The sequence below is a fragment of the Nanorana parkeri genome, unplaced genomic scaffold (genome assembly GCF_000935625.1).
Source record: "Nanorana parkeri isolate BGI_ZX_2015 unplaced genomic scaffold, ASM93562v1 scaffold39, whole genome shotgun sequence".
NCBI classification, from domain to species: domain Eukaryota; kingdom Metazoa; phylum Chordata; class Amphibia; order Anura; family Dicroglossidae; genus Nanorana; species Nanorana parkeri.
In genome coordinates this window covers 1,339,131-1,352,210 of record NW_017306307.1, presented here as the reverse complement: position 1 = coordinate 1,352,210, position 13,080 = coordinate 1,339,131, and the positions used below count along the sequence as shown (strand labels likewise).

Genomic DNA, 13,080 nt, shown 5'->3' with positions numbered 1-13,080 from the left:
GCTGACAGCATTTTACCAGACAGGAGGTGAGGGGAATGTCAACAACAACATCACAGACAGGAAAAAAAAACATATCCCTCCTTGAGGCTATAAGAGCCTCCACTTTTCTGGAAGCCTTTCCACAAGATTTTGAAGTGTGTTTGTAGTGATATAGGATTAGAAGACTTTCTTCACAATAATCATTCTATTTTATCCCAAATTTGTCTAATCGGGCTGAGATTAGGACTTTGTATCACTCTAGTTCCTCCACACCAAACTCTAACAAACGTGTTTATGGAGCTGACTTTGTACACAGTCAAGCAGGAACAGAAAAGGACCTTCCCCAAACTGTTGCCCATAATTTGGAGGGGTGTTCACATAGCTTTGTTCATACAGTGTGATATGATAGAAATGCTTCAATAATTTACACAAGCTGGATTCTATGGATTTCGAGTACTAACACAACAACTATTTAGAACTGCACTATTTTGTCTAAACAATTAAACTGAATCTAGAACACAGAAACAACTTCACGCCAAAGACAATTTGTCCTTTTCACAGTTCTAACATGCACTTTTTGGTTTATTTCAACAGTTATGGTTAAATTAAAAATCACAAGCCTTTATTTTATCATCATTTGAACAGAAGCTGGTCCAGCTGTTTTTAGATCCCTAAATCCCCCGGCTGCAAGGATTCTGCTGAGTACAAGAGTTATACCGAGCCGAGCCAAAGTGTGAAATAAAAATGGCTGTCAAACCTCATATATCCCACGAGCCAATAAGAGCTCACCATGCTGTCAAGCATGAGTTTCTGTCGGACCACCATGCAAATGCCAGGGGAGATATATAACTACAGCTTTACAATAACATTTACTTATGCTTCAATGACATGCATTCATAGCTTTTAGTTTGCAGTAATGCATCCTTACACAATCACGCTGTGCTTGTTTGCTATCCATCAAGGCTTGTTAGACTAGGTCATATATTTTTTTTTATATCCCTGTGTTAATATAACAGGACATTTTGAAAGATGGCAGTTTCAACTCAAGATTCCTTTTCTTTCTTCAAGGTTCTCAATCAAACTTCTCGACTGGAGATTCAGCTGTTGGAGAATTCTTTGTCGACGTATAAACTAGAAAAACAGCTTATTCAACAAACTCACGAAATTATAAAAATTCATGAGAAAAACAGGTAATACATTGACATCACACCATTCTCACTCCTACCAAGTAAGCTATGATTAATATTAAATTATACCTTTAAAATTGTAAAGGTGATCTGATTCCTCCTTATTGTTGCCTAATTTAGTTGCTAAAAAAAAATGTAATGGTAAAATTATAGATAATTTTTTTAGGAAGAACTGGTCAGAAGTATTGCTCTGATGAGCAAAATTGTGAGTTTTCACTTTGACAAAATGTCATCAAAAATTAGGATTTTCTGCGAACTGCAGTTTGTTAAAATGCCTTGCAGTCAACGGGCACAACAACATTAAGGTATTTTCTGGTGTTTTTTTAAGGGTGCAGTGGCCTTTAATTGACTCTTGAAAGTTAGGAAAGTTCCTTTCAACTCTCTTGAGCCTGTTCTTTTGCACAAACACGCTCGCCCTAATGGTAACCCTTATCCAATCACTTTTGCTAACGCTAAACCTACAGGGTTATTCACAAAAGGGTGAATAATTTGGAGAAGGCAGGAGAAGTGAACAATCTAGGACAACATAGCTGATTTGGAAAAATTATCCAGTTCAGCTTAGTTTCGAGTTCGGCTATGTTGTTCTAGATTGTTCACTTCTCCTGCCTTCTCCAAACTCTTCACCCTTTTGTAAATAACCCTGCTAGTGCTAACCCTAATACTCACCCTAACCTTAATGGTATTAATAACCTTAAAGTCATGGTCATCACTAGACGTGCACTCCTAGCTGAGGAAAAACTTTTTAAAGCAAACTTTGCCTTGCAGAATGGCATGGTGAGTCGATAATCTTTCTTTCAGAGAAGGTAAAAATTAAAATTTTAGCACAAAACTAAGTTTAAAGAAGAATGGCAGGAAAAAAATTATCTTAACCCTTGCAGTGGGGCTACTCCTGCACTGTAAGGGTTATGTGCTCCTTTTCATCTAGGTGCAAAAATAACAAAGTTATACTCACCTGAACCTCACAGCTGGCTGGCTGTTAGACCGCTCTCTCCATTCCAGTGATGGTATGCCCCTTTGTGCCCTCACGTCTAATACACAGTGTATTGGACGTAATGATTCACGGACATTATACCGCTGGAGCTGAGATGGAAACATGTTGGCAAGACCGGTCTAACAGCCAGCCAGCTCCAAGGATCGGAAGAGTATTATTGTTATTTTCACACAAAGATAAAAAGGAGCACGTAACCCTTACAGTGCAGGAGTAGCCCCACTGCAAGGGTTAAGAATTCTTTAACAAAATTGGTTGCACATTCTTTGGTCTGAGGGTGATTCTAAGCCCTAGAGGTTCGAAGTCACCTGAAATCTGCTGCTGCTCCATCTGCCTGACCTCATGTAACACATGCTGTCTCCTGAGTGTGTATAACAGCATTATGTACAATGGCCTGTAGTCAAGAGGACCATAGACAGCCAAAAGGCTCTGTGGCTAATACTGGTATGATTACTTAAAGCTGAACTTCAGACTGATTAGGCAAAACCTAATTTAATACAGTTGTGCAGTGTTTAAAAAATAATGACATGTATTTTTCATACAGCTAGCATACTTATGCAAATAATATTGTAAGTCTCAAAGGATCACCCTTACCACCCCCTCCGCTCTTCCAAAGACCTTCTGCTCTCTAGCTCCCTTGTGAATTCCTCCCATGCTCACCTTTAGGACTTCTCTAGAGTCTCTCCCGTTCTATGGAACTCTCTACTCCAATCTGTCCATTTATCTTCTACTCTGACTACCATTAGGCGATCCCTAAAGACTCATTTCTTCAGGGAAGCCTATCCCGCCTCAAACTAATGACTGAACCATCACATTCTCAAACAATTCATCCCCACACAGCTACTTGCTCATGTATCACTTCCCCCTCCCTTTAGATTGTAAGCCCTCATGTACAAGGCCCTCCTTACCATCTTGTCTTGAATTGTATTGTAATCTCTTCCTTATATTGCAAATCGCTGCACAAACTGTTGGCGCTATATAAATCCTGTATAATAATAATATCAGCCTCCCACCATCTCCTAAAGTCCTTTACTAAGATGAGACCTGGATCAGGATATATGCCGAAGTTTGTTTTAATGCATTTTTATATGGTTTCATATTGTGAGTATCACAAATTGCTTATGAATCTTTACCCTTGTGTGGTCTGCACTACTTGCTTCATAGACTGAAGCAAAAAGAATGAACCTAGCCAAGCATTATTGTGGATACTAGAGTAAGAGTTGGGAAATACATGACCAAAGAGGGCAGCGTGGATGCTGGGTCTCCATAACCATGAGCAAAGAAGGCTGCCAGACCTAAGGTTCTGCAACAGGACACTTTTTTATCATTAGAGTTTGCAGTAGGACAGTAATCATTAGGAAGAATTGCTAAACAATATAGCTTGGCGATGATTTAAATTGAGATCGGAGACTCAGTATATACAGGTGTTTGTGATCCCTCATGGAGGAAATTGTTATAACTTAATGGATCTGTAGTGAGACATTTGTTTGAAGATGTGTTGATATATTATTTTTTTTATTGAGAATGTCTAGGAGTTGTAGAGTATTGATTGCTGGATGTATTTTTTTTTTGTATTTGGGGATTTTGTTTTTGTTAAGGCTAATTCCACTGCAACCAACCATCAGTCTCATGTGTGTGGACCGAGCTATATATTCATATGTAGTAAAATGACCTGTTGGATTGGATACAAATTGATTGGATAGTTATGTAGGTGCTCATCCTCTATACAGTAGTTTAGTAAATCTAATCAGTTTTTACAAATTGCGTACAGTCAAAGTGTAAAGTCTATTGAAAATGTAAGCTCTAACCCCACAGGATGTTTGTGTTACTAGCCAAAAAAGCTTCCATTCCTTGCTATGACTTAATTTAGCTCTTCTACTATGGCCTGATTTTCCCTGACCTTATGACTACGGTCTAATAACTTCAATTCCATTGTCCAATAAGACTGCTTCAGTGGCAAGAAACGGCACTTTCAGTAACAGGAGAATTACACTTGCTGGACCTTAGTCAATAAAATGGGCAAAGTCAGTAATAAGTAAAACTAAATTGGCATAGAAAAGTCTAAGAGAGGGTAGGAGAGGTAACATTAGGTGTTCATATTCACAGACAGTACTTTGGGTTTCAGTCAACTTCTAACAGCTTACAGGACCTGCTGTTTCTTTACATTAGAGGATGGGCAGTCTGACAAAATGCTTCTGCCATAAAAAAGTAATCGGAGAGGAGCTGCCTCTGTTATAAATTTTGAAGATGAACTTCTGCACGGTACCTGTAGCTAGAGAGGTAAATTAGGGCTGGTCTTAAAGTGCTTTTACTGAGTATGTAAATATTTTCAGGTCATTGTCTGAGCATATACTTACTTTAGGTGACCAACAGCACCTTATTCAAGTCTGAGATAGAAGGTACTTGCATTATTCAAGCTACTCCTCTGGTCAAACTTACAGAGCTACAAAATACGTATTCCTTTTTTTACTGAAGTATCTCTACATGTGCTGAAGCTTATCATGCAATGACATACATGAAACTGCAGTTCATACATCTACCTTAATGTCATAATGAGCTGTTGGAAACAACAGAATTTAACTACCTTGACTACAGAAGGCTTTCAGCAAGCTGAAACATTTCTGTACAATTCACAGAAATTGAATTTTTTAAAATTTAGATTTTGTTATTGAAGGGAAAGCAAATAAAAATGAAGCTCAAAATATGTTTCATTTTATTTTACTCAACATAATCCATTATTTTGGTTTCCCCTGAAATGTGATTGTTATCATAAATGTCATTCACAGTAAAAGCAGAAGTATATTATTTTTACTTTATTTCATTATGACATGTTCTCTGTGTAATTTGGATTTTTTTCCATAACAATCCATTAGACACTTTGAAACATTTTGCTTAGAAATTCCCAGAGGTAGGTGCGCTATTGAGGTCTGTGCGATTAACTGACATAAGTGAAGACAGTATGAAATTAATGGAGCAAAACAGTGATGAAGTGATATTGTTCAACTCTATATTGGAGGGAATAATGTGTTCTTAATATATTTCTCACGAGGAAATAATCTAATTGGAATAGACACAGCAGAGTAGAGTTGAATAGGGATTGTTGGTTGTGAAGGAGAAGGATTTGGCCAAGGTTTTGTCTACCGAGTAGACTCTCCATCTTATATGTAAAATTTAGCTGGTGCCATTTTTTACTAAAGACTGTGTTACCTTATTTTGGAATACTGTCTTTTACCAGTTTGTAAGTGTTATGTGGAATGTTTGTATGCACAGAAGCATAGCAATAACATATGTATCATATGTATGATTTGCACATGTATGGCAGTAGTAGAAATATGATTCTAGCACTTGCAATTTTTTATTATAGTGGCGTGCAGCCGATGGCGCATATTACACGACACGCGCGCAAGTAAATACATAAAAACGCGCCATGCCTGCGTGAAACCGCGCCATGATGTGCGTGTTCGGTTGGTAAATGCATTTTTGCGGGTTAAAACGCGCACTGCGCGTGTGCGTGTTGGGCTTCGTAAATCAGCCCCAAAGTCTCCCCTCAAATCCCATTGTCCATGCAAAACAAAAAGGAAAAATTTGGTCAAATTCAGTGGATTTCTCTTCAAGAACCAATTGTTTCTTTTCAACTAAAACAAAAAGCTATTAAAAATTAAGTGCAACTGATTTTTTTGAATGGTACAAAAATGGTCATGATCTTAAACCACTATAGCACTGCGTGTAGGACCTGTATGGGTCTGCCTTCCTCTTCTGAGCACCTGAACATTTGGAGTTTGGAAAACATAAATCTCTGTTGTACTTTATTTATGCATTTATTTTTGTTTTATATGGTCAGGCTAAAACAAAGTTACGTACTTGTCTTTTTTTTTTATGTGAGCACTGCAGTCCTATGCCAATTTCCCCTTCCCCAGCTTCATGTTGGAGTTCTAGACCACTGCACTCTATGTTAGCTCTGTGTGTCCTCCCTGAGCAAGAAGCATAAGCTTCATTTATTGGAGTTGATTAGTTGTGATTTTGCAGGGGGAACACTGGATATCTGGATGGCCTTCTGCCGGGTATTCCTGATTTCTAGTCCAAACAGGAAGTCACTCGCACTAAGTGTGTAAGTGACATCTGCTGTCACTGCCGCACCAGCCCTGTTTTACCTGGGCTTCCATCCAGTCAGGAGTGCGATGGGATACAGGTTTTCTCAAGTCCTGATTTCTAGCTCGCTTCTGGGAAATGGTAGTTTGGCATAGGACTGCAGCACTATTACATAAAAAATAAAAATACTTCACTTTTTGTTGGGCATGACTGACATCATAAAACAAATACAAATTAAAAGGTATAATTTGGCTTTAATGTCCTAAAACCATACACCTTACCATCTGTATAACTTCCTTTAGATTTGCCAAAACCATGTAATGTGAGGGACTGTCTAATTAACCCATTACATTTTACAAAAGAAAACGTTTTCCCTTCCATGAGATTGGCATGGCTGTAACAGTCAGACAAATATATAAGAATTAAAAAACATTACCTGTTTAATATAACAACAACAACAGATTCACCTATTATCCTCTGTATAAGTTGTATTGACAGACAATATGATGCAGTGGAGGGGACAGGCACAGACACAAAAGGTCTAAGGTTGCATATTAGCAGATTTTCCATACTAGAAAAATAAGTAAATAATAATAATAATAATAATTGGGTATTTTCTGCAATTTTAGCAGCTCCTTCATTTATTACTATCTTCCTGTACTGTGTAGGTTGCTTCCCACAGTGCTGCCTGCAATGGGATCCTGGGTGTAGCCTGAGGCTCATTGTCCATGGGAAGGCACAAGGCTAGCTTTGTTAATGGATGGCTCTGTCACTTACATCCTACATATGAAACTGGAAGGCTGGGAAAATAGTGACACTGCCATACATTAAGGTCACTACTTGATGGACATGACCATTTTGTCAGATAATGATACACTTGTCAGCAGTGTCATGCTATATATCCTCCAAGTCTCAGCTGCTACCAGTAATTAATGCATAAGACACCGGTCATTGCAAAATGCTACCATCAGGATTGTGTTTGGGATAAATCTATGTGAAAAACTGCTGCCTCTGTCATCAAATATAAATGTTAATTTAGTTTTAAATGGCGATCCCAAGTAGCCAGTAGGTTTCTAAAGACATAAGAGAATATTTGCATCTGTGATGTTCCAAAGAAGCAATTGCTTTTTACAAAATAAAATACTGATTTAATCTTTTTTTGTTTTCATTCTTTGTTGCATCTCAATGCTGCTGATCTCTGGCATTCTCTTTGTAGCCACTTTCTGTCTACATGCATATACTCCAGTGATGGCTGCATTACATTTCTCAAGGTGGGTTTACTGATGGTGACAAAATTGGACCATGTCTGCATAATGGGTGTTGAAAAGGCCATGTGTGGTCTCCAAAAGAAGCCTAATTGACACAGGGGAACAAGGCAGAATCACAGTTGGGAGACAGGGACAAAAGGTGCAGTCAGTGAACCCATAGCACTCAAAACCGCTTTCTCCAAGATGTAGAATAGAGTGCTGCGGCTGTCGATGGCTGGCAACAGTCACAATCAAAGTAAGAAGTGAGACACCGGCACTCCAATTGCAAATCATAAACGTCTGTTTATTAACGTAAATGCAGCATAAATACACTCCGTACAACGTTCCGGTTTCGGTGTTCTGCCTGATGAAGGATCCCCTTCATCAGGCAGAACAAGTGATACCAAATATAAGGGACAAAAGGTGGTCACCCTATAACAGGAAGTGGCTAAACAAGGACCTTCATAGCAGGATCGCCAGGTATTATTTTAATAAAAGCTGCAGATTAAATAAAAAATTGCAAATTACTTTAACATGTTAAAAATTAAACAAGCTGTTAGTGATTGGGTTGATATATAGTTTAAGCTTTAATTAGCTTGTCTGAGGATGACTCTTCAATCTAACTGTCAGAGGTGAGAGGCCCCCTAAGGTCCTGTCAGCTGTTCGAGCACATGCTGTTAACACGCTCTGTATTCCAGCTATGCCTGCAGATGTATTAGATTTTAATACTGAATATTCAGATTCTTGCTTAGGGCCAGTCATGACAAATTCCTAATTTGTGTGGGTGAAGACACAGTGGGCTCAGAAAGTACGTGGTGGTTGAACCAGTAAACACACTGGGCTGCAATTTGGCAGACTTGATTTGCTGGGCATTGATGACAAGGATACCAGCCCTAATATAGATTTATCTAGCTGGACATAAATGTTCAAGGTGATAAAACAGTTAGCCTGTGTCTGCAAAATGAGCCTAAAAGCAAAATATTATTTGACTACATTTTAATGTTAAAGGAAGTCTGTTGTTTAAACAAAATGGTTCTATTTGGGTCTCTAAATTATATTAAACAAGACACTTGCTGATCTCCTTAACCAGATACCCAGAATAATTGTCCACGTGTGCTATGCCAGCACATCATTGGGAGACTGTGGGAGTCATGTGGTGTCAATGCCTGTCCTACCAAAGTCCTCAATCTCTTTTTCTGCAGCCTCTATTCTAAATGAATGGAAAGTACAGAGGCTTCCCATTCATTCAGAAAATATTTTACTATCAAGCTGTTTCTGAATGGGGAGGAGCCTCTGTACAGAGTGCTTCTCCTCATTGAGAAACTTATGAATGAAGAGGAGGTGATGTAAATCACCTCCTGTTCATTCATTTATAACTGTGGACACATAGTACTATGTGTCCCCAGTTATTTACAAACACTGGAGTGATCAGCCGATCACTCCAGTGTTTGTCCTGCACAGAGGATTGGTACATACTACTGACATGTACCGATCCTCTGCCGCTCGTCCACGCACAAGGGGGCTGCAACTTCTCTGGATCCCCCTGCTCTCCCAGGCAGACGCAGCGGTGGGATACCACGAGCCGCAGGGGGGCGGAGCCGCTGTGACAGAACGGACGAGCAGTGAGGGGAGAGAGAGGCGCCGGCTGTCAGATCCTGGCCGAGCGTCTCTCTCTCTCCTCACTGCTCTGCATTAGTTAGTGACAGCGGCTCCGTCCTCCGCCCTCCCCCGCCGCCGGTTCCTTCACTTCTTCTCGGATCCCCGCTGGGGAGAGCAGCGGGGATCCAGAGAAGCGGCGGGAGGAGAGGACATGGCGATCTACCAGTGATCGCTATGCGATCGACTGGTAGATCGCGATCGACCTTGTGGGCACCCCTGATCTATAGGCATTATTGGCATAAAAGCTGTTTTCACAAGCAGGGCCCTCCTAACCCTCCTGTATTGAAATTGTAACTGTATTGTCTCCCTTAATTTTGTAAAGTGCTGTGCAAACTGTTGGCACTATATACAGTAAATCCTGTATAATAATAATAATTTTAAATGTAATTGTTGATGTATAAAGTGCTGTTGCACTCAATATTTTTGCAGTATTAGGGTAGAGTTAACCAAGTCCGATGTCTGGCCCTGCTTAATCCCTTTACCAGAGCAAGTGGCTAAGTGACAAATCATTCATAAATTATAATTTAATAGTGAATTTTTTTATAAAATCTGGAGCAAAAGTGGTGCAGTTACCTTTTGCAACCATTTAGGTTTCTTCATTCATAGTTAAAAAAATGTGACTTGCTGCTGTAGGCAATAGTTGCACTGTTGCTACAGCTTTATTTGTTCCAAATTTCCTAAACTAGCTATACTGCATCCAATACAATAAGGTCCATGTAGGAAGAATGTTTTTAATGCTCTGAATTTAGTCAGTCAAACTGTTTCCTGCTGTTATTTACTAGGGTGAAATCTGGTGGCTGTGGAAACAATACAGACTTAGTTCCGAGAGTTTCTTGAATTTAATGACATAACGGTTTAATGACATTACCATGGTTATGATAAAATTGACAAAGGAATAATATTTTTTTTTGTAAATTAATACGATGTGCTGATGCATTTCCTAATCTAAACTACCAGTGCAGTGCATAATAAATGGTTTTTAAGATATTCTGTGTGTCAGATGTGACCACTCATTGCAGTTCATTCAGTAGGACCATCTGTACACTGAAAATAAACATCAACTGCTTTGGTTAAACAAATGAATTTCAGCCTAGTCCCATAATGCCTGTAAAACACACAGACAGAGAGGCTTGCTGTCAGACTAAGCACGTCTACCATGCAATCATAGGAAAGTAGCTTGGACAAAGGATTGACAGCCGGACACACTAGGTGCTTTGTTCCAGCAGTGTGCACCAAAGCTGAGAAAGAATTAGGGGAAGATCAAAGCCTTGAAATTACCCCTGCTGAACATGAAAACTTGTCAGCAGTTTCTTCCACCACCCATCTCTTTGTGGCTTGCCGCTTGCTGTAAATTAATTTATGAGCTAGTTGGCTAATGAATTGGCCCTGATGGGACTAATAGGCCATTTAATTCATGTATCTTAAATTAAAACATAATTCCTCCCTTGTGCAAATAGAGATGAGAAAACCAATCTAGAGAGTTCAAGATTCCACAAGATTATTATACATCAGAGATTTGCAGATATGTTCTGATCCACCAGTTATTTACATGTCATGTATGAATCTTTAAAGCTGGTGAGTGCATGTTAATAGTTGCCTGGATGCCTTCCTGCAGTCAGTGGTTTTTCTCTAATGCCTGATGGGCAGTGAGCTCTTCTATACCTCTGGTGCCCAGGAGGTTGTGCAATGGAGATTATCTGCAAGGTATCTTGTTCCTTTCCTGAGGCGAAGGTACACTATATGGCCAAAAGTTTAGGACACCTGACCATCACACCTGTATGAGCTTGATGGACATTCTATTCCAAACTAAGGGCATTAATATGGAGTATGGCTATAACAGTCTCCATTTTTCTGGAAAGGATTTCCACAAGATGGTACATTATTCTTATTAGAATCTGTGGTCATTCATTTGCTGGGTCAGGTATTGATGTTAAATGAGAACATCTGGCTTCAAGTCGGCATTCCAATTCATCTCAAAGGTGTTCAGTAAGGTTAAGGTCAGGGCTCTGTGAAGGCCACTTGAGTTCCTGTACACCAAACTAATCAAACCATTTCTTTTTTGGAGCTGAACAGTCATGCTGGAACAAAAAAGAAGTTTGCCCAAACTGTTACCATAATGCCAGAGGTGAACTGTCTTTCTATACTATAGCATTAACTGCAAACACCAGCACTCATTAATGTGGAGGGATAACCACATATTTATGGCCCTAAAGTGTAAGTTACCTATTACAGTATTCACTGGTTTAGTAAAGTCAAGCTCTTGATTCCTGAGGTTGAGCACTGATTTGCCTTGGCTATTGCCTAAAAAATGCTATTGTACTCTGCTGGCTTACGTTGTCCATGGAATGTGCCTCACTATGGGTGATCAATAGACAATCAAATAGGAATAGTCATTTCTGATTTTTATTTAGCACACTGATAACAAAAATAAATATGTAAGCATGAAAAACAAGACTGTGATATACACTAGTTTACATAAATGCAAACACTAACTGAAATGCATAAAATATTGCCATTAACAAAAAAATATATTTAAAAAAATCTTGGTTTCACCTTTTGCATTTTTTTGTTTTGTTCGCAATGCTTCTGATCTCATACAGCCTCTTTGCATTTACATTCTTTCTACATGCACTCCAACAATGGCTGCATGGCTTTTCCCAGGATGGGTTTCCATATGGTTACATCATGGGACCATGCCTGCATAATGGGCATTGAAACGGTCATTTGTAGTCTCCATGGTAAGCCTTTATGACAAGGTAACAATGGAGAAACATGATTGAAAGATAGGAAGAGAGCACTGTTGCCCTATAACAGAAAGCACCTAGACTAGGATCACCCTTTACATTAATAAAAGCGATATATATACATATACAGTATAATTACACATATTACAAATTCCTCTCTTATTTAAACCAAATGTGAATTCCATTATATTTCTAATATGTTTAAAATATGTAGCAACCTTATCAGTTAAATATGTAAACTCTCAACGTCTACGGAAAAATAACATAATGCTCTAAAACTGTCAGGGAGTCCAAATGTCTGTGGCCAATAAAAATAATGTTCCTAGTGCATGCACTAAAATTATTTCTGTTATCGATGATAACTTGGAGGAATGACTTTCATCTTTCTCCAGATCACCACCGAGGCACACAAATAAATGTTCAATAAGGAATTTAGAAAAATTAATCTATCCTGTATATTTTTGTTCATTAGAAATTATTATTTTATAATTCTATCTTGTTATAATTTTATATAACTACCCATAATCAAAAGATTTTATTATGCTGGAAAAGAAATTTGGAGAAAATAGAATATGTTTATCAAGTCATTGTCTTTGGAAGTGGTAGAATTTAAATATTTGGGTTTAGAATGAGTGATGAAATATTATGATGGATTGATGGTCCCTATCCACTTATCTTTGGCAGGATATTCCAATACAAGAAGGAAGTCAGCATGTAATGAGGAAGACAAATTGATTTAATTCAGATATTAAGACAGCAACTTTTTTTGTTGCTGGCAGAATGTTGGAATGGAAGACGGAAAAGAAAGAGATACATAAAAGTTATATAATAAAGTTAAACAGAGCTAACATTTTAAAAAAGGGGCGAAGATGCAGCCCTGACCAGCCTACCTTAGAACCCCTTCAGAGCCCACTATAGACAGTCTCAGATGGGCTGTGCAGCATCTATGGTGGGCTCTGCAGGGTCACTCTCAGGTGAGTCTAGCGCATCACTAAGCCCTGAGTCCAGCGCGTCACCAAGCCCTGCGTCCAGCGGGTCACCAAGCCCTGCATCCAGCGTGTCACCAAGCCCTGCGTCCAGCGTGTCACTCAGCCCTGCGTCCAGCGGGTCACTCAGCCCTGGGTCCAGCGGGTCACTTAGCCCTGTGGCGGTGCGGTGGGGGGGCCTAGCCTAAAGCCGTGTAAGGG

General features: G+C 39.2%; 1 protein-coding gene across 4 annotated transcripts in view; it reads left to right on the top strand.

Annotated features, from left to right (window-relative positions):
* The window catches only part of ANGPT1 (angiopoietin 1), a 237,483-nt gene that overhangs the window by 146,053 nt on the left and 78,350 nt on the right, over positions 1-13,080 (top strand). For all 4 annotated transcript variants that reach the window (XM_018570749.1, XM_018570726.1, XM_018570734.1 and 1 more), the window contains exon 3: positions 1,048-1,169. In XM_018570749.1, the coding sequence (XP_018426251.1) occupies positions 1,048-1,169 (122 nt within the window). The remainder of the gene's footprint in view (positions 1-1,047; positions 1,170-13,080) is intronic.